The sequence below is a fragment of the Pleurodeles waltl genome, chromosome 7, assembly GCF_031143425.1.
Source record: "Pleurodeles waltl isolate 20211129_DDA chromosome 7, aPleWal1.hap1.20221129, whole genome shotgun sequence".
Classification (NCBI taxonomy): domain Eukaryota; kingdom Metazoa; phylum Chordata; class Amphibia; order Caudata; family Salamandridae; genus Pleurodeles; species Pleurodeles waltl.
Genome location: NC_090446.1, coordinates 874,190,178 through 874,211,087, shown reverse-complemented (window position 1 = coordinate 874,211,087; position 20,910 = coordinate 874,190,178). Strand labels below are relative to the sequence as shown.

Sequence of the window (20,910 nt, the reverse complement as noted above, 5' to 3'; positions counted from 1 at the left end):
GCTACCCTGAAAATCAAGTGAGGATAGGGTCTACTTGGCTCAGTTTGCAAAGTCACAGTAGGACAGACCGCTGGACATTAGAAGGAAATGATCCCAAACACCAAGGCTGTTGCTCAGTAGCCTTGTCTGCCCTGTGCCCGAAACAGAGTCTAACATTAGGGAATGGCATTTAGGGCATGACCGAATCAAATATAACTGAAGTCAGAACACTCCTTGAGCAAATTTATTAGGACATTTTAATGTGTTTAGTGAAACCGATTAATTTTGCAGTAAGCCAGAACTCCTTAAAAATATTGCAGATTTGCAGCATTCTTCCTGTATTTGTCCAGCCAAATTGTAACAGAATGAGTGACTAATAAGAATATTAGTTTAAAAACATTTTCGGAAGTCAATGTTTGAGATCCATATTTTTCAGGCAAACTTTCTCTTCATCCCTAGAGTAATCTTGGGCTTTAAATCAATAAAACAATTGATAGCAACCAATGAAAAGACAGCTCTCACACGATAAAACAATTCAAGTCCCTCACTGTACACAGGTGGTGCCAACATTTAAAAAAATGACTTCCAAAGTGTTTTCTGAAAGTAAGCTACTGTCCACCATTACCTTATAGGTCAGATTCTGCCATACCCTTGAAGGTGGTTTGCAGGACGGGAACTACTGTAAGTCAACGGTTATCTCACCCATCACGCCGACGATTCCCTCGTCTCATGTAAAGGTGGGGGTATCGCAGGATTTTTGATGACTGAACTTCAGCTGGCCCAGCTTTCAGAAGCTTTGATCGGCACTCATCCACCATTAGGCTGCAATAAACAGTGACTGGGATGGCCTACACGATTTAGAGCAGGGCTTACGTTGCACAGGTTTCCTCCCAGGACTTCCATGTCACAAGCAGAAAACTCCCTCAAGCCATTGCTTTTTTTCGTTTTGTATTTCAGAAACCTATGCTATGTGGAATTGTTCCTAAAAAAATTAGATGACCACTGGCAATGCATTATTGCCTAAAATACTCTTGTCACAGAAGCTGGGGCATTTATAGCAATAATCCCAGCCACAGCAGCATGGGACTCTGAATTTGGCAGCTTGCACCAGGTGGGTATGCACACTCCGGCAGGCTGGTTGGCTGCCTACATAGAGCTGATTAGTCTTTGCTGTTTTCTATATTTAATACAGACATATATGTCATGGGCCTGAATATCAGACCTAAAACGGCCTTAATATGTCTGAATACTGATCCGTAAGTGAATTTCAAATCTCATGGCCCCTTAAGAGTGTCTCACGGTGTACACAGATTTTTGCAGAATGAGAGGTGATTGTAACCATTAATTTCTGGTGCAAGTCTTAACATTCCTTAACAAGACTGAATTTAGGAAAATGTTGGCAATTTGATTTATTAATGGTAGTTTATAGGTTAATATCAGTTCACCTTACACTCTTTCTTTCTTTTGCAGGAATGATTATGAAATGTGCAATGAGAAGAGAGGTGCAGATGGAAATGCATCTCAGCTTATTGCCCAGATTGTGCAAAACGAATCTGAAGGCTATTCCACAGTGGATGTCCCGAAGGCCAATAGCAGGTTCAGCCTGCCAGCTCATCTGTACCCAGATGAGATCTTGGACGACCTGACAATTTCGCCCTATGCAAGTTTTACATCACTCACTGACCGATCCAGACCTATTCACAGCGGTTGGTTGGACAAACTCTCCCCACAAGGGTAGGTTGAGCATCTGTAAATCTGAGATCAGAGAGGTCCCACCCTGGAGAAGGACATTAAACTGGGGTGCAGTGGTTTTCTGAACTATAGGGAAATCTGGAGGGATGTGATTCCTTGTAAGGAAATGTATTCAGTGGGGCGAAAACTGGTAGCTATTTTTTCTTCTCGCAGTAACAATTCTTGTTGTCTAGGTGCACGTGATTTTCATATATTTTTCTTTGGGTTTTACTTTTCATTAGTAAGAATATAGCGGTTATTTTATGACTTTGTAGAAATCACAACTTTTGTTTAAGTCTATAATTCTTACTAATTGTGATGAACGTACTCCTCATACACAGCTTGAAAAGTTTGGGATCATTACTGAACACCCATGAGTGAGGGATTAGGGATAGTGAAGAGCTTTTGGGGTCTGCAACTCACTATTTCACAAAAGTGTGACATCACTAGTTTTAGGAACTTTTTTGGAGCTGTCCGAGTCACATTTGTTTAATCATTATGAAAGAAATATTGATTCTCTGTTATTCTTTCTTGCCACGCTTCACCTTTCCACTTCATAGGTCTTTAATTTAGTGTCAGAACAACAAAGTGGCGCCCCCTCGGCCTCTAGTACAATTTAAGCAGAACTTCAGTGTCATAAAGAATTCAACTACAGATCTGAATCCTAATCTGCTGACCTGGCAGTAAAATGTTTATTTGAAAATGGATTTTATGTCTTGAATTTCACCAGTGGTTTATGTATTCAGGTCAGTGACATTATGAAAGTATAAAAGTGTAGAATCTGAGAAATAAAACATTACAGATAAGATAGGAAAATAAAGTTTCAGTTTTTGGTTTTCAAAAAAAAGAATCTATCTTGCTTCTAGACAGGAAGTAAGTAACTGCTGTTAACTTGTAAGTAATAAAGAGTGCTTTTAATAATTCTACAGATACTTCGGGTTACCTAGTCTATAGGCCAGTGACCCAAATCCTCGAAAACCAGCTCAGTAGATGAAGTGGCCCATTACATGGGGGACAGTGTCCCATTCGGTATTTACCCATGCCCTCTCAACTACCAATACCATGGTTGTCTGCATTTCTGGTAGGGGAAGCAAATGCAGTTTCTCTCCCCTAGTCCTTTTCAGTATCAGAATAAACTGTTTAATGAAGGTGAGTATATTTTGACCTGTCCTGGACTGTAAAACCATTTCTCTCCAAGTTCCACAGGCGTGATTTGACATGCCATCTAGGAAGAACAAAAGGGTATTATGCAATAGGTAAATACCCTACAAGTAATTGCATTACTCTTCCTTGCTAAAAGCAAAAAGAACTTACATCAGTTATGTCCTATTTGGAGTAGCTTGTCCAGTTCTTTAGGCCTCATCTACAAGTACAGAAACTGATTGAAGATAGAAAAGATCCATAATGGTGTGTGGTTATATCACGCATCCTCTGAGGGGAGATGCAAGAATGTGAACATCAATACTTTGTGTGAATTGTGAAAGAGGGCAATGGGGTAGAGGTTTTGGTTTAGCAACAAAATGAGATTTACAAAAAGAAAAACTGTGTGAAAAGTTTTAGACTGTAGAGAAGGGAGGTTCAAAGGCTAATAAATGCAAAGGGAAAGCTCATAGAGGATAGAATTCATCAATATACAGAGTGAACTGGGATTGCCTGGTATTCATCAAAACAGACTTACCTTCTACAGCCCAAGACTTTCTGGAAAGAGCTTTTGGTACACCTATGGATGTTTTTCCATCTTGCTGATTTCACAATGAAGACCTTATGTTTACTGGGCGAGAAGAACAGGTTCTTTGAAAACCCCATTTCGAACTCCGCCTTTATCTAATTTCCAGAACACCTTGGCAGAGTTTGGTTCTAAAGGCCTTTCACCACGCTACCCTCACTCCCCAGAAACATCTGTTTGATCTTGTCATTCCTGGAGTTGCCAGTGATCCTTCTGCAAGTGTATACAATTCAGATAACTAATGCTACCATGTCTCCAATACAAGAAGTCTGTGTAGAAGAGGCTTGTGATGCAGTGGTTTCATGTACCTCAATCAGCAGCTTCTTTATTCTTACCTACCAGTCCTGACAAGTAAGAAAGAATTGTCAAGTCCGTATAGCCCATCTGTTAAATCCTATGAAGGTGGGATCAACAATTTTCTAACTCGGATGGTATGGGATTTTATCATTTTTTTAAAATGTTTTTTTTTTTTTCCAATAAAGCAAACATTTAGTGCATTGTATATATTACATGATACAATACTATCACCATGCAGTCCAATGCCATGTACAAAATCAAAGCAGTTTCTAATGACTTCAGTGACCTGTTTAAACACTGGTGTCCTCAGGTGTTTCTTTGTGAATGCTTGTCAAACCATCACAACTGACAGTAACTAAAATAAACAAATTGAAACAAAAAGGAAATAGGTAGAGAAGACAGCGCGATCACCATACCTTGAATCTGGACTGGGGGTGTCAACCTACATACAGTACAGTTGCCAACACAACTATTCCATTCAACAGGATGCACAGGTCATATTTTCATCCAATAGCCCAGGGTTTCCCCCCTTGATAAATATAAGAGGTAGATGCTCATGCGACCCCAGCATGGTATATGATTTTACATGGCAGCATCACTGCAGAGTTGTATTCCCCAGTGCAAATATGACATGACAAAGTTTACCCACCAAACACACAAGAGGCAAATTCTCAACCCTTCCATGCCATTTACAGGTTTTGATCTCAGAATCAGGCTTAATTAAGTCACAGAATGCCTTTCACTTGTCAGAAGCCCCAAAATCCTTAAACGCCTCAATCCTATAACAGTTTCACTTGCAGACCTACACAGTCAAGCTAGATTGCCATGGTTGTGGCTCAAATGCCTGATTTAGCTCTTAAAAGAAGTACTTCATGCTCCACAATACACCAGGGATGGTTTAATAAAGCCTGTATCTGTTGATCTTGTTATCATTTCCTTTTATAGTTCAGCTGTTTGATCCCCGGGCATAAGTATCCTCTTCAAGATTGCATGGATTATCTCCGGTTCTGCCATTTGTGACTTGTTTGGAACTTTGATTTTTTAGTTTGCTTATTCTTCTTTTCTCTTGACAGGAATTATGTTTTCCAGAAAAGGTTTATCAGATTTGACGGGAAAAACTTCATGTATTTTAATAATGACAAGGTATGTATAGATCTTCCCCGTTTTCTCCAGAACAATAGCAATTCTTTAAATTCCCTTTGCTCTCTTTTTTCTTTTCTTATTTCTGATGTTGTACTCTGCCATTCCCTCCTCTCCCTTTGTCTTGCTTTCTCTTTCATTCCAACTCTGTCAGTGTGTTTCCCCTCCATCTAGCTCAATCTTTCTTTTGCTTACTTTCTTTCGCTGCCTCTTGGCAGAACAAGTCAACCAAAAATATCAAAGTGTAATAAGACTCTATTCATTTAGGTCTCAATTACAAGTGCTCTGGTGTCAGATGCAATAATTATTGCACCCAATAAAATGCAAAACTGAACTGTTCAGAAATTCTGTTGGATTTTTATCAGGTTCAGTAATTATCACCTGTGCCACATTTTGTCCACAAAAATGGAAGATAACATGCGGATGTTTAGTGCTCTTCCCCCACCAGAATTCATGTCACGCTATTTACTGGACATTGTTTTTGTCCTGCCGCCCCTTCTCTGTTGTTTCCAGTCCGTGGAATGACTCTTGCTCAAACTGGCACTCTTCTGTTCTCCCTTCATATTCAAAGATTTCCGCCTGTTAGATCTCTAAAGGGGTCAGAGGCTCCAGATCCGTGTGTTCTTCCCCCCTTGACATTTCTCCCTTTGTGAGTGCTTAAAGCACTCATTGAACTTGTTTTTCTTTATGAGGCCCTACAATTTTCTCTTGAGGGGGAGTCTTTTTCTTTCAACGTCAAGGGCTTTTTATTTAGCGTTGAGCATCAACGTCTTCTTTTTCAATGTCAAAGTTCCCTTCTCCTGCAAATCCTTTTTCCTCCTGCACTCTTGATTATCTCTGGAGTCTGGGCCCAAAGATTTTACTGCCAACAATGTCTTTCGACGTCAACCCTGAAGTTCTTTGTGCTTGTGTTTCTCATCGATCGCTGGGATTTTTGGCACTGGGGTAGGCTTCGAGGACAGGGGAGCAATGTACACCCATACTTGGACAGTTGGCTGGTAATGGCAAAGTCATTCAGACAGGGCCAGGATGACATAGATCCAGGGACAAAGCCACTCCACAAGTTAGGTTTTCTCTGAACCTAGAGAAATCACCCCCAGTCCCAAAGAGAGAGAAGGCATTCCTGGGAGTGAGGCTATATTCCAGGGAAACCAAACCTTACCAGTGGCAAAGAGGCTTTAGCAGAGCAAGCTCGCCTGTACCAGAAGGGTCAACCTCTGACAGTAAGGAAAGTGGGACAGTGGGAAAACTAAAGTGCATCATGCATACGCCTAATTCCCCACACCAGACTTCACATGCTACCACTCCAGGAGTGTCTACAGCAGCAATGGCCGCAAGCTACTGAGAGTTGAGAGGATCTGGTGATTGCCACAGAGAGGGTACACAAGAAGATACAGTGCAGAGCATGAACAATATTTGAAACAGCAGAATCCTCTTTAACTATCAGAGTGGATGCATATCACATGGGGTGGTTAGCCACATGGAATAACTGAACATAAGGCATCTATGGATTTCAGAGGAGGCGGTGAAACACATAAATCTGGTAGAACTGAAAGCAGTCTTCTTAGCCCTGAAAGCCTTCCAGACACAAGTCAAGTGGAATGAAAGTTAAAAGCCAGTCAGACAACACAATCACCATTTTCTGCCTCAACAAACTGAGAAAGACAAGGTTACAAATGTTGTCCAAACTTGCACATTACACAAGGAGATGGGCCAGTTAGAAAAATAATCACTAATAGCAATACACCTACCAAGGCAACACAGAAATGGACAGGCTAAGCAGACAGTCAAATGCCTCATAACAGATAGTGGAGAGGATCTTTTGGGAATGGGTCAGATAGATCTCTTTGCAATTCAAAGACAAAACAAAATGCAGAAATTTCACGTCCAGGTACCCACACCCCTGGTCACTGGGGAATTCCCTGTTGATAGAATGATCAGGGACATTTGCATAAACTTTTCCCCCAATCCCACTAATATCAGTTCTGCTAAAGAGATGCAAACACCCATAACGCCAATCCTGATAGCACCCCAATGAACCAACAAATGTGGTTCTCTGACCTGTTGGAGATGGCACGGACAGGGTCATAAGACGTCTTGCTCATCCATACTTATTGACAATACAAAGGGGCCAGGTATACCACCCGAACCAGCCACCCTCAGCTTAGCGGCATTGCTCCTGCAGACTTATAGTTTGGTTGCCTGGATCTCCCTCTAAGAGCCATGGAGGTCCTAAAGGAGGCGAGACCCTCACCACAAGGAAGTGCTACAATATAAAGTTGAACAGATTTATATAGTGGTGCCTCATGAAAGGACTGAGGGAAAGCTAGACATAAGATTCTACTTTTATCAAAAAAGTTACTTACCTTCTAATTGAGGTACTTCCTTATGCCTCACTTGTGGTCACCTGTCAGCCATTGGGGCCTCCACAAGAAGCAAAATTTGAAGGAGTTTTCGCAACACACTGGTCCTCAAATAATTCCTAGAAGGAGCAAAGAAGATAGCGCCACCATAGTCAGCCCCCACATCAATGTGGAACCTAAACCTAATACTGACACAGCCCATAAAACTACCCTTTGAGCCCATGCATAATGCAGCCCTCAAATATTTAAAACTCAAGACAACGTTCTTAATCACTTCTCTTCTTTACAGAGGGTTAAGACAGAGTATTAATGATAATTAACTCATAATTGCTCCCAAAAGTGATTTCACACTCTTATGTCCACCATGCAGTTAAGCAACCAAAATCACAAGCAGAAAGCTTTTAAGTCATATGTCTAAATTCATGCAATGAGGAACATGACACTAAATGGTTTACGACGCCCACAGCAAAAAAAAGAGAGAGAACGAAGGGACTGAAAAGAAAATTCTGGGGCCAGCCACTAGATGGCGAAATAATGCACAGCATGTGAATCCAGAATATTCTCAAAACTTCTCTTACAGGCAAGTAACCATTATGTTACAAATAAGTGACTTAATTTTGTACTGTACACATAGGCTTGAAATGTGATCTTTCTTTGATCAGCAGCCGTGAAGGTTTTTTTTAGTGCATGCATACATTGGTAATTGTGTCTTACACCACATTTTTAAACTAGGCTGCATTGTTTGGAATGCTCTGAGACTTGGAAAATGTCTTAGTTGTGAGCCACACATAGATGGTATTACACTTATCCAGGCGCAACATTACAGCCGAAAGAGCCAGAGTGATTTTGTGAGAGAGTGCTAATAAAGGAGAAGACCTTCATTATTGGCAGAGTGGGTGAAATATAGTTTTCAGGACTGAGTATGTGTGGGTTGAACTCTAACACCAAACAGTCAAACTTTTTACACACCTTGGATTGGAGCTCCATTGTGTCTTCCTATTCCGAATGGGCTGATGTTTAGATTACTAAGCCAATAAGGATGATATCTCTCTTACATGTGTCAAGATAGAGACAGTTATGGTACACCCACTGCTATGCGTTTCAGGCAGAGCAAAACTAACTGTTAGCCCGCAGATCTATCCTGTAGTATGAAATGGACCAGAGTGTCATCAACACACATGCATATCTGATGCTGTAGATTATGATGATGTGAGTCACATAGAGGTTGATGAGGATCTCTTTTTCTGAGTTATTGATTATCTTCCCTCTTGCTTTTTTCCTTACACTTTGATCCCCCCTATTTCTTCAAGCTTTCCATCTTTGTTTGCTCTATCACACCTTTTATCATACTTAATTCTTTTCTTTCTTGATTTCCTTTTCTTCCTCATTATTTTCGCTTTTGTTGCTGTTTCATGTTCTCTTTATTTTTTCTTGCTTTCTCTCCTGATTTCTTCCCTACGTTTTATTCAATCTGCCATTCTTTTCTCCTGCCTTCCTTGCTTTCCCTCTATGTTTTATCCCTTGTGCTTTCTTTCTTGTTTTCTTATTCTTTCATTCTCTTTCCTAAATCCATAATTTCTCATTTGTATGTTCTCTTCAGCAGATTTTTGTGCTCATGCTTTTCTTTTAGGGATGCCTTTATTTTATTATTTTCCCTTGTCTTCTCGTTTGATCATTTGTGTTTTCACCCCATCCCCACATTATCATCCATTGCATTAGGTTTCCTAAGCCTCCCTCATTCAGAAGAGAATTCTAAGAGTAGGATATCACTTCATACATGGTGCTAGTCTGTAGGATGAAACATACATGCTTAATGCTCATTCTGATCCTTTGCAGGAGCTGTACCCAAAAGGAGTGATCCCTCTGGCAGTCATCGAGATGTCTAGGTCTTGCAAAGACAACAAGTTTGAAGTTGTCACAAGTCATAGAATTTTTGTCTTTCGAGCTGAGAACGAAGGTAAGCACAAGTACATAAATGTCAGAATTAGGATTTGGTTATGAATAAAACAATCTGACATACTAGTTCCTTTATTAGTGTGTCTGTATACATAAAAGCATTAAAAGCATGCTGGAAACAGGCAGTTTCATTGTACATTATGTGGCATACCATAATTTCCCTCACAGTCTACATACAAACTGGAACTGAATGTCTGGCCCATTCTGTCTACCTGTTTCCTGCTTACTCTGACATTTTGATCACATGCCCAGGTGCAGCTAGAGATAGTAGGCCAGATGTACTAAAATGCAATTTTGCATTTCCTAAATAGCAGCTTCATATAAATTGCTATTTAGGAAATGGAGGATGCTATGTACAGAGATACGGATTTTCCAATCGCGATTCCTACACAGTAGAATCACTATGAGGAAACAGCAAATGAGGAATCCCATTGCATCTGTGTCAATGGGCCTATTTTGCATTTCCTAAAAGGAAATCGCTATTTGGAAAATGCAAAATCAAGGATGGCAAGGGGAAAAAGCCCCCCACCCCCCCTTGGCCCACCCAAAAAATAGTGGTGCACATGTAGAGCACACATATGTTCATGGGGCATGTATGTGCTCTTTTACAATTTAAAAAAAAGGCATTTTGGGGTGCTTTTTTTAAACTGCACACGGTTACCATAGACTTCAAGTCAATGTTAATTACATTTCCATTTAGGAAATGCTTTGTGCATCAGAATAGGAATCACAAATAGGTAATCCCCATTTGCGATTTCCTATTCTGGGGATCGCAAATTGCAGTTTCTACATGATAAAAATTGCAATTTACAATTTCCTAAAGGTTTGTATAGCAGAAAAGGCTGTTTTACATTTCTTAACCACCCAAAATACCAATTCGGACCGATAAGAAGTACAAAAGGGCTTTGCACATCTGGCCCAGTGTCACTTGTATTCCAGAGCTCATGTAGTTTCAAAGTTAGTATAGACAGAGAGGGACTGTGGGTCTTTCTCTATCTTTATCTTCTTCTCTAGGGGTATGTTTTTGGACTACAGTGTGGGTAGTCCACTTATGAAGCAGGTATTTTCATAGTTCCTGGCAAGCTTTACCACCTTTAGGACATTGATCTCCTTTTCTGTGGGTATGTTTTTGGACTACAGTATTGTTAGTCCACTTATGAAGTAGGTCTAATGGTAGTTCCTGGCAAGCTTCACATTGTTTGGTAAATAGTTGCAGCCTACAACAAAGGAAGCAGCTTGATGAGAATGATGGCAAGCAGGCCTGGCAGCCTTTCTTACCCTAACGCAATAGTCACCACAACGGCAGAGACAAATGTTTGTTAAGAATGTTAGAAAGCAAGTCTCGTAGAGCCTTCGACCATCAGACACAAGTAACAGTCTACACCCTAGAAAGCAGCAAGCCAACAGTGACTGTAAGCAGTCCTGGCAGATCTCCCTGCCCTCATTCAGTAATCAAAGCCCACAATAGAGAAAACAGTGTGATGAGAATGATGTCAAGTACGCCTTCCAGGCCTCCCTACCCTCAGGCAGTAGTTGCAGCCCAGAAAGGAGAAAAACACTTGTAGAAAATGACAACAAGTAGCTCTGGCCATTTTCCCTACTCCCGGGTTGTAATCACAACAGTAACAATAAAAATGATTTTGGGCATTACAGCAAGCAGGTCTTACAGCTCTCCTGGCAAGAACTGGACACAGTTTAGATCTCTTGTGTCCTTTTTAGCTGCCCAAAGAAAGTGTGACTCCTCCCACTATGTTGGTGGAATCCTGCACCTATTATATGAGTGAAGGTGTCACATATCACCTTAAGAGGGTGGAAGTTAGGAGTAAAAAGTCAGGAAGGGCAGAAAAAACCTCCTTGGCAATATTGTTAGTTCTTGAATGAAGTTGAAACATTTTACAGGAGACGGATGTAGAGAACAGCAGAGTAAGAACAGAACTCAGGGACAAAGGGCGTCCAATTTTTGCAGTGAACACAAAGAAAAACAGGGTATTTGAAAGTTTTGCAATGCATCCTCGTCAGACAAGAGCCTCTTTATTGTGTACAGTGTCCTTTGCCTTGGACTGAATGTACTGATTACATGTTGAGAAAAGGCTAACTAAAGAATCACCTTGAACAGCATATTCATGTAAAATATCATGCAAGGACAGTGTACAAAATGTCATTGCTTAAAGGAATGCAGCTAAAATATGTAAAATATAAAAGGAAGCTAAAAATGGGGAACCAACGCAGGTCCAAGAGATCCTCATAACACCCTCCCCTTGCCAGATTATAAGACATATTCTAAAACAATTTATGCTATTAAAAGGGAATAAAAGAAATACAAAGTGAGAGCAAGCAGACTATATAAAATATGCCAATTAAAACATGACTAGAGCCTCTTTATGTATGGATTAGGCGGGAGATAAGATCACAGAAAAAATGGTTGCCATTCATTTTGGACAGGGAAACTCTGGCAACACAAACTGGAATGATGACTTGGGAATGGTCACACTCACCTTCTCAGGAAAATAACATGGTTCTTGTACAACAGGCACAAGGATGTTTAACATCCTGCTCTTGATCCATCTGTCATTGTTATGCAGTTCCTACGAAGACAGTAGGACTGCGTATTAGGACAGCATGTGGGGGACTAAGTCTCTCCACACCATCAGAGACTCCCAACCCAATTCCTGGCTAATCCACAGTGCCTGACCCAAACCTGTGAACCTACCAGGATAGAAGGTGATTAAGGCAGTGGAATCGGACACGCTTTAAATAAGGCATCCATGCCCTGCACTTGCTTATCTTTTGTTCCCATACCTTAGTTGTTTCTTTCTAATATTCATAGCCTTTAATTGCTTGTTGGGAAACTAATGAATTTAATACATTAATTTTGTTGTTGTCAGCATACTTTCCTTTGCTTTCGAAGGCGTTAATTTAAAATAATAAGATACAGGATTAGAAGTATCATGCCCAGAAAAATATGTGAATTTATCTAAATATAATTTTGAACTACCCACTGGTGGTGTTGGGCAATGTTCTAATTGTGTATAGTTAAAACCTGTACGTGGAGTACTAGCTCTGTGTAGGTAATGATGCGCAAAGTGATGGTAACCAAACATTTCATTATAACTGGCTGAGTTCATGTACCTTTCTTCACTTTCAAATACAGTAAAATATTCCAGTTCAGAAGGCATTGAAGAAACCTTTTACACCCCATTCATCAGATAAAACACCTGATACTACAACACTAGCCATCACAATTTTAAAAACGTATTGAATTTGAATAGTTTCTGTAAAACCAAATATATCATAGGGGTCGGTTTCCCAAACAATCCCATCAGGAACTGGAACAGCAGAAATATTCACTAGGAAAAAGTCTCTTTGCACCTTGTGGGAAGACTAATGAGGTCTCAACACCTCAGCTACCAGTTCCACAGTGGAACGTTCTGGAAGATAATGTCCATTTAAAAGTAAGAAGAAAACTGTCACAAATCCATTCCACAAGAAGAGAGCAAACAAGGCAAGTATAATCTACAAATAGGGCCATGGATGGATCAGATAAGTGCATTTAAGCCAATGAAGAAATTTACGTACACCACAAAGAGAAGTGGTAGTAGAATCTGAAGAGGAGCCGTCAATATTGACAAAGTACCCAGAAACAGTCTGTGTGAAGACAGGATCCACAGCACGTTAAAGAGAACTGGTAGACACCTCTAAAGGTGGTTCATCATAAACAACTCCATTGCTTTGAGAAGTAGTAGGAAATTATAGACTTGCATCTAGGGTGTTTCTTGTATTTGTAGCTGTAACTGGAATCAACAAAAGTTCATTCTTTGCTCTCCCCAACCTAGAGGAAACAACCTTGGAGTTAAAGATGTATTTCCTCTATGGTAGTGAAAGGGGTTAAGGAACTATCCTGGAGTCCTCAGGACCTACTGCAGAATATAGGCCACATGATGCAATTTTGCTTGATCAATAGAGGCAAAACATTTGCCTGTACAACCAGCAAGCAGTGGCAAAATCACAGTTCTGGTACTTTGGAATCCAAGGACTGGCACCGGTGCTCGGTATGCTGGACCAAATTCTTTCTTTACCACAATCTTTTCTCAGACTAGATCCCCAACTTTTGGAATCCAGCTGGTAGGTGCTAGTTGATTCCTCACTCCTTTGGTGGCAGTATTCGAAGTAGAACGCTCATCTCGAATGTCTTCTAGTTCCTGTAAGACAGTGAAAAATTAGTTAATGTCAAAAGGTGTTTCATCTGGCACTGTGCCAGGGCCATGAAGAGCTGGGACATACATCTGAATGCCAAACAAACTTCATGTGGGGTTTGCCCACCAAAAGACTATCTAGGAAGATTATTTAATGCTCTCTGAACTTCATAAAGGGGTCCAACTGCGACCTGAACATAATACTCTAACTGTTAAGGATTTCTTTAAGTCTCGGTTTGTCACCACCACCATCTAATTTTTCTTGGGATGGCAGGGTAAGGAATTATGCACATCCACACCCAGGGTTCCCATGGTGTCTCTGTATGTTTCAGAGGCAAAAACAGGGCCCTGATCAGAGTGAAAAGCAGCTACTGCAAATGTCCCAATAAAGACTTACAAATCTTTAATAACAGTATCAGCCTACAACAAGTAGAATGTACCTAAGTGCACCATCTGAATTCAAAGTACCGAAATGTTCCAGATATACACACTAATTCAGTTTGTGTGAAACCAGGAGGGGTGTCTGCGGTGAGCGTTTGATGGTGGAAACGTTAATTGGTTGGCAAATGACACAACTAAAGACAAACCGCTGGATATGCTTTTTATGTGAGAGCATGTATTCACAGCTACAGTAGCAGTCTTCACTGCAGATTTGGCCTCTTCGTCAGAAAATCAATTCCCTAAAATGTGTATTCCAACTCATTGGTGACTCAGTGTATGAATTACATGAGCCCGTGGCAGACTATCTATAAGCTCTGCCACCTTTCCCCAAAGCACTTGATAGTATTTCCTTTAGAATCTCCGAATCCATTTTGGTGTCAGTAATGTAAGTTTTCATTAAAAGAGTACACACAGAATTACGAATTGCAAACTAAAAGCGTGGGCAATTCAGGATCCATATGCTGTAGTGCCAGAATGAAAGCTTTGATTTCAGCCAGGTGTACCATGCAATCCACTAGGAACTCCGTAAAGGTTTGTTGAGGGTGGAACTCTCCATCCCTCATTACTCCATGAACAGCTGCTCAAGCTGCAGGGTATTAAATGTTGGTTCCTCTAGCAGGCTGAGCTGAACTGTCAGTATAAATGACATTTTTATACTTATCAAGAGGCAAAATGTTAGCGAACATGGGATATTTGTGTTCATTTTGGAGAAATTCTTGAGTTTATAAGTTTAGAGTCAAAAATGTTATCTACGTCAGTGGCAGTTAAGGATGTGGCCCTTATATTCATCTAAGATCTATGGTTTTGCTTTAGGGATGCTAGCCTTTGGAACAGCCTTTAAGGGAGACAGGAGTAACAATAGTGTGTTGCCCTTGAGCCAGTGGTCTTTCCTTATAACAGCTATCTGAACTGCGGTCAGTCATTTTTCAGTGGACACAAAACGCATTTCAGCTTTCGAACCTAAATGCTATTTGTATGTAATCGGCACTGTGGCACCTTCATTGAACGTGACATAAGTGAAGTCAATGGCACCTCGTATCATCTGGATGACTAAATTTGTTCTGTTTATACATGTCCATAAATGTCATGCTGCAAGCATGTTAGTCTGTAGTGATCTTAGAATGTGCATATGTTCTGGTGTTTACTGGGAAATTCAGGACAAATGTATTCATACAGTGGTTTTATGCATTGTGCATAGCTTTTTTTATGGTATTAGGTGGTTGTAATTGAGCACACTTCTCTCAGAAGTGTAATGCCTGACTTTTCCCTGCATTTTATTACTCGTATCGTAGAAAGAGGACACTGAGAAAGTCTATTTTTTTCTTAAAATTGAGTTTGTAGCCATGTTCAGCAGATCCCAGAACAATGGGATCTACTCTTTGATGAGTGTTTAAGTCATCGTCCATCAGGTATGTGTCATCGACATAGGAGAATGCTTCTGGATAAATATCATGCAATAGTGATGTTACACCGGCAGAGAGTAGTCCTGAACTGTCCTTATACCATTGGGGAGGCTGGCAAAAATGTTGTTGAGGTCCGCGTCTGGAAAAAGCAGTAAAATGCCTGCTTTCAGGTGCGATATTTTGGCAGAAAATCCCATTGGAAATATCCAGGGTTGTTTTGTATATTTTATGGACAATATTGTTCATTGAAGCCGTACTGTAAGAATTTCATTCTGGAAATGTGTGTTTGAGTCTGTAGTCTAAAACTATTTTATATGAATGATCCGGTTAACCTGCTGGAATGAAAGGGTCATTCATGGGAGATACCCAGGGTTCAATTACTCCATGGTACTCAAGTTGCGAGAAAATTTCTCTCACTGGAGCTTAGCTTCATGTTTAATTGAGTACTGTGGTTGCACTTGCGGGCTGGACATTATGGATATTACTTAAGGCGAGTCCTTATCCCAGCCCACATGGTTGCGGTATAGCGCAGGGGCTGGTGCAGTAGCCCATTCTACAGTGTATGCTTGTTTTACTTGCTCTGGAGCATCTGGAGCAAGGCCTGAGAAAGACTGTAAAAGACTGTCTGCTTGTGGGAGGATTCTAAGACGCCCCGGTGGCCAATCCTTCTCTGCCAAGAGAATGTCATAACTGAATGTTATAGTTTCCCAGAAAATAACTTTAATTGTGCGTTTTATGTCCTCTCAATCTGTATGGTCCATTTATACACTCTATGAGGAGGGGCAATTCGCCAATCTGGGGTTTCTACTCTAGGTAGTCGTTAGTTGCTTTCGCATTCAGAAACTCTCCAAGATTCTGGTGCACTATTGCAACCTCTGCTGCACTGTTTAGCAGAGTCACTGTCCACGTCCTGCTCTGCAGTAATGTTCTCAGTATATGCAGCTAATTTAACAGAAATTCCAGCAACCTTATTTTTGCATTTGGGTTTCTGTTGTGGATGTTCCTTTTCTTTTCTTATTATGATGTCAGACTAGCTTTGTGAGTCCTTTTCGGTTTCACATGCTCTTGTCTGCGTTCTGACCTCCCGGCTTTCTCATGCCTTTTGTCCTGAAAGGAAAGAGAAGGGCGTGTATCGGTGTACTGATACCTGTTAGACTGTTTTAAGTTATCACGGTTGCGTAAATTGTAATGTTTTTCAGAGCTCTGCAGCTGCGGAGATTCTCCCCATGAATTTGGTAATTTTTTTTTTTTGTTCTTTGTTGATCCCAGCATTTTTTAGAAGACTCTGGTGCTTACTTGATATTACCCTTTTCTGGATTACATTTAAGCTGTGGCCTATTTGATCTGGCCCCTAGATTTTTGCAACCTATGGATGTATATGTTTCAGCAGTAATTTTTGGTAACTCACGGTCCTAATCTATTAATGGAACCTGGGCAAGTTGTTGGCAAACTGCTCGTTCTGATGCCTTCGCTTTTATGTTTCCTAAAACAATTAAAGGTATTGTGGCAAAAATGGCCAATTAATTTCATCCCCAAGTCTAGGGCCACGGAAGCCCCGTATTCATTATGAATCTATTTTAAAATATCTGCTAAAACAGCAAGAGATGGTGTACCATGGGTTACGGTATAGATTGCAGCAGAGACTTTCCCTCATGTGGCACAGTAGTCAATAGAGGGAACCATCCTAAGCAGCAAGCACATTGTTAGAATTCTGTGTTTATCTTGGGGTCCTGTAGGGGGAAATACTGCTTCAAGTTGTTTTGTTTTTTGAGCAATCCAGAATGGAATTTCTTCCCATCTGGTCAGTACTTTACTTATAATCGCATTAATAGTCACTCATTTAATCCCAGGTGTAGCCAATTATGGTTAGGCAGCCTGAGCAGCCCTAGCCGGGGTGATTGTTAAGGTGTCCATAACAAATTGTGTTAAGCATCTATATAATCTTGACTTAATGATGATACAAGGGGCACAAATCACCCAATGCTAAGTTTTGTGCGTTCTGATAAGGTGTATAGCCTAATAGAACTGACCATGTGGCCCGGTCATTGCTGAGGAATCCCAATCAAACATTTTCTACACAGTGTTTAGTAGGGTGCCTTGAAACCAGTATTTATGTTCCTGATATGAGGGTATTTCTAAGTTTTGACACGGTCTGGATTGGCCGCAGTGTATTATGAAATGCATTTGTATCAGTATCGACTGCAGGAAAAGTGACCCATGGGTAAAATACTTCAGCTTTGTACACATTGTGTACCTCACCCACAAAGGTAACTTTTCCACCCCCATTAGCTAGCCCATTTTGTAGTAAATGTTGTTTAACAGCATGCCTGCAACTAACAAGAATATTAACTGGATTGACCATTTTAATTAATGGAATTCAGAAAAGAAAAATACTAAATTGGGGTATCCTTTTAAGGTTTAAGCTTGAACAACCTACAGACAAATATAGGTGTTTCCTATACTGCTGAGGAGGATATAATCCATAACACAATGCGTGTCTCTTTAATAAGGTGAATAGGACACCTTGAGCACACAAGAGAAAACTACTCAGGAGACCCGTTAAATAAGTACCTGACCTATGTACATTGGTGGCGCCATGTTATACGATTCCTATAAGATAATAGGACTGCGTATTAGGACAACAGAACTTCAGAATGTGGGGTAATAAGTCCGTCCACACCATCAAAGAATGTCAGCCAAAGTCCTGGCTAGCCCACAGCGACCCACCCGAACCCCAAAACCTACTGGAGTGGAAGGTGATTATGGCAACCTGAACATGACACTTTGACACCCCATCAAAGTTATGGAAACAGTACTCACCCTTTCTTCAAATTACTCATGCATTCCCAGGCAAAATCACAAGAGAAATCCTAGATCCATTTTAATACATTTATTGTAACAATCGTGATCTTACATAAAGAGGATGAGCTGTGATAATTTGGCAGATGGAACAGAGCAAAGTAACCAGCAGTATCAGCATGGTGAAGACAATGAATAATCCAACTATGGTAAATGCATTCTAGGGGTTCTAGAGTTTGCTACCTAACCCTACGACTATACTGAGAGCATAGTAGGCGTACACTTCTGCCTGGACCAATATAAGGGATTAGCCTTAGCCCCATACCTGGAGATAGTGTCAGGAGTCAGCCTGCAGTGTGGATGGCAATCTTTTCAGGAAGCTGAAAGATTAGCGTCAGCAAAGCTGCATGTCGTATATGGCATTTGTCCAAGAATGGTCGCAGCTGGAATGCCCCTCTGTCCCTTCCAGGTCAGGTCATCACTTATATAATAAACCCACACTGTGCTGGAAGGACAATTCTGATGTAATGCTATGTCTGGATATTAGAAGCTCTCTTTTGAACGGGAAACATAAGAACCAAGATATTGTGTACAATGCTCTTAACCTTAAACAGAATATACTGATTACATGTCAAGAAAAGGCTAACTAAACAAGCATGTTGTACAGCATATTTCTAGAAAAATATCATTTAAGGGAAGTGTGTAAAAAGTAATTGCTAAAAGCGATGCAGCTAAAAGATGTTAAATATAAAAGGAAGCTAAAAAGGAAGCTAAAAATGGAGGAACCAACTCGGGTCCAAGAGGTCCTCACAGAATCATCTCTGATTTTCCATACAGTGGTGCTTCTTCGCCTGATTATTCGGTCCAGTGTCCAGGGCAGTTCATGGAGCAGATGCTGCCAAATGGAAACCGCCAAAGCTGTGGCGGTTAGGCTAATACCTCCCTGCGCTTCTGGATGAAAGACATGGGAAATCCTGCATGTGTGACAAGTACAAGGACTTTTCTGAGAGAGGCAGAGTGCACAATAGATGGCCTGCCTTCCAGTCTTCTGCTGATGCAGTATCAGATGTCCACGCCACCACCTCTCCCGAGCCAAAACCATCTGTGAGGTCTGTCTGCAGGTGTAGGATCTCCAACCTTCTGGCTTTAGTCAGAGACCACAACTGGCTAATGAGAATTTGTCTCAATTTACAAATGTAACCCCTTGGCCTTAAAATGACGATTTGAAATCAAGTTAATAAAATGCAGTGCAGTTTCTATCTTAAACTTTGTTTTTTGCTTCCAAAACACCCAATTAAAAGGCCAGATGTTGAATGTCTAGCGAGCATGTTGTTACTGTCTATTGCAACAATATCATCTAGTTTCAGTTCTTATGTATTTATGTACTTAGTGCCTAACATCTATTTTCATCTATTTACAATCATTTTAATCCAGATATTTTGAGCTAGCCTTTCACAACCTATTACACAGATTTGATTTTACTTCAGTGACGCAGTAAAAAAATATGAGTTTTAAGGACCGCTTATTTGATATATTGATAAGTTGATAAACTGAGCATTGTTGAGTTGGATAACAGAAAACACATGTAATCAGCATCAAGACACCACTTTGATGGTGAAATAACACATTATAAAATGGACGTGTATGTTAATCTTGTAGATGGCTCTTTTACGTTCATATATTGATAACATTTTAAATGAACTATCTTTAACATGTTTGTTATAAAATAAAAGATCTGGTTGGTAAATTAGGACGTTCAGCCAAAAATGTCAAAGTAAATACACAAACGTCTAAGTAAACAATCAGACAGGAGTGAGTGAAAATGAAAATTGCTGATTTTTATTAAGTATCTAGAATTGAAACACACTGTCACTTGTGACTGAGCTGGACAAAATTCTCTAGTGCATACTGGTAGCTATTTAGTGAACCTGGGTCAATTGTTTGCAAGAAAGTAATAAAGAATTATGTAGTCACTATGCAGTAAAATAATTTTGTATTCATACGTTACTTTATGATGTACCCCTCTCCGGTTTCTCACTTTCTCCCTTGTCTTCTGCTCCTAATTCCTCATGCTTCTCACTCTTAATAACTCTGTTGCCCTTCATGACCTATTTTCTTCTTGGACTTCACTTCTTTCTCCTCTGTGCAGCTCTGAAGTCTGAGTGGTGTTCTATGCTGCAGAACAAGGTGAAAGAGCATCGCATGATCTTCCCGAGGCCACGATATGGCTCCTCTGCCAACTTTCAAAAGTCTGGTTTCCTCGAGCTGAAAGGTTACAAGTCCAAAGTCTTCACCGTGTTGGCAAGGGAAGAGGTGTGGTTGTACAAAAATGAGCAGGTGAGATAGAAAAGTGAGATAAAACATTAGCAAAGACTACACTCATTGATCTTAGCAAAAACTACCCATTTTCTTAAAGATATGGTTTGGGTAAAAATTGCTGTGTCAACAGGTGACATTGCTATCTTTTTTTGTTTGTTTTCAGTTCTTCAAAATGGGCATTGGAATCTGTGTGATTGATATGCAAGGTTCCACCATCCGTGATGGAAAGAATAAGAGCTTCGAACTCATCACACCTCAGAAACTCTTTACGTATGTATCAAGCAAAAGATTCCAAAATACAGATACAAAGAATATTTCCTGTGCTTTTATCTTTTCAGCATGAATTGTTATAGATTTGCATACATTGGATGCTTCTGCCAACTTATGGCTGGGCCATAAAATGGCACTTTTTTTTTGTCAGTCTTAACAATGTGAGCATTCCATGGGGTATATCTGTAATAATACTACTGCACTATGACATTAATTGATGCTCCAAAATGCCCATACAATTACAGTAGCTTTTAAATCGGTTTAGGTTGCTTTCCACGATTGCATTCAGATGG

The 20,910-nt window shown here is 40.3% G+C and overlaps 1 protein-coding gene across 5 annotated transcripts in view; it reads left to right on the top strand.

Annotated features, from left to right (window-relative positions):
- Positions 1 to 20,910, top strand: part of ARAP3 (ArfGAP with RhoGAP domain, ankyrin repeat and PH domain 3) — a 632,921-nt gene that overhangs the window by 192,426 nt on the left and 419,585 nt on the right. For all 5 annotated transcript variants that reach the window (XM_069199483.1, XM_069199484.1, XM_069199486.1 and 2 more), the window contains 5 exons: positions 1,450 to 1,713; positions 4,807 to 4,876; positions 9,073 to 9,193; positions 20,178 to 20,365; positions 20,511 to 20,617. In XM_069199483.1, the coding sequence (XP_069055584.1) occupies positions 1,450 to 1,713; positions 4,807 to 4,876; positions 9,073 to 9,193; positions 20,178 to 20,365; positions 20,511 to 20,617 (750 nt within the window). The remainder of the gene's footprint in view (positions 1 to 1,449; positions 1,714 to 4,806; positions 4,877 to 9,072; positions 9,194 to 20,177; positions 20,366 to 20,510; positions 20,618 to 20,910) is intronic.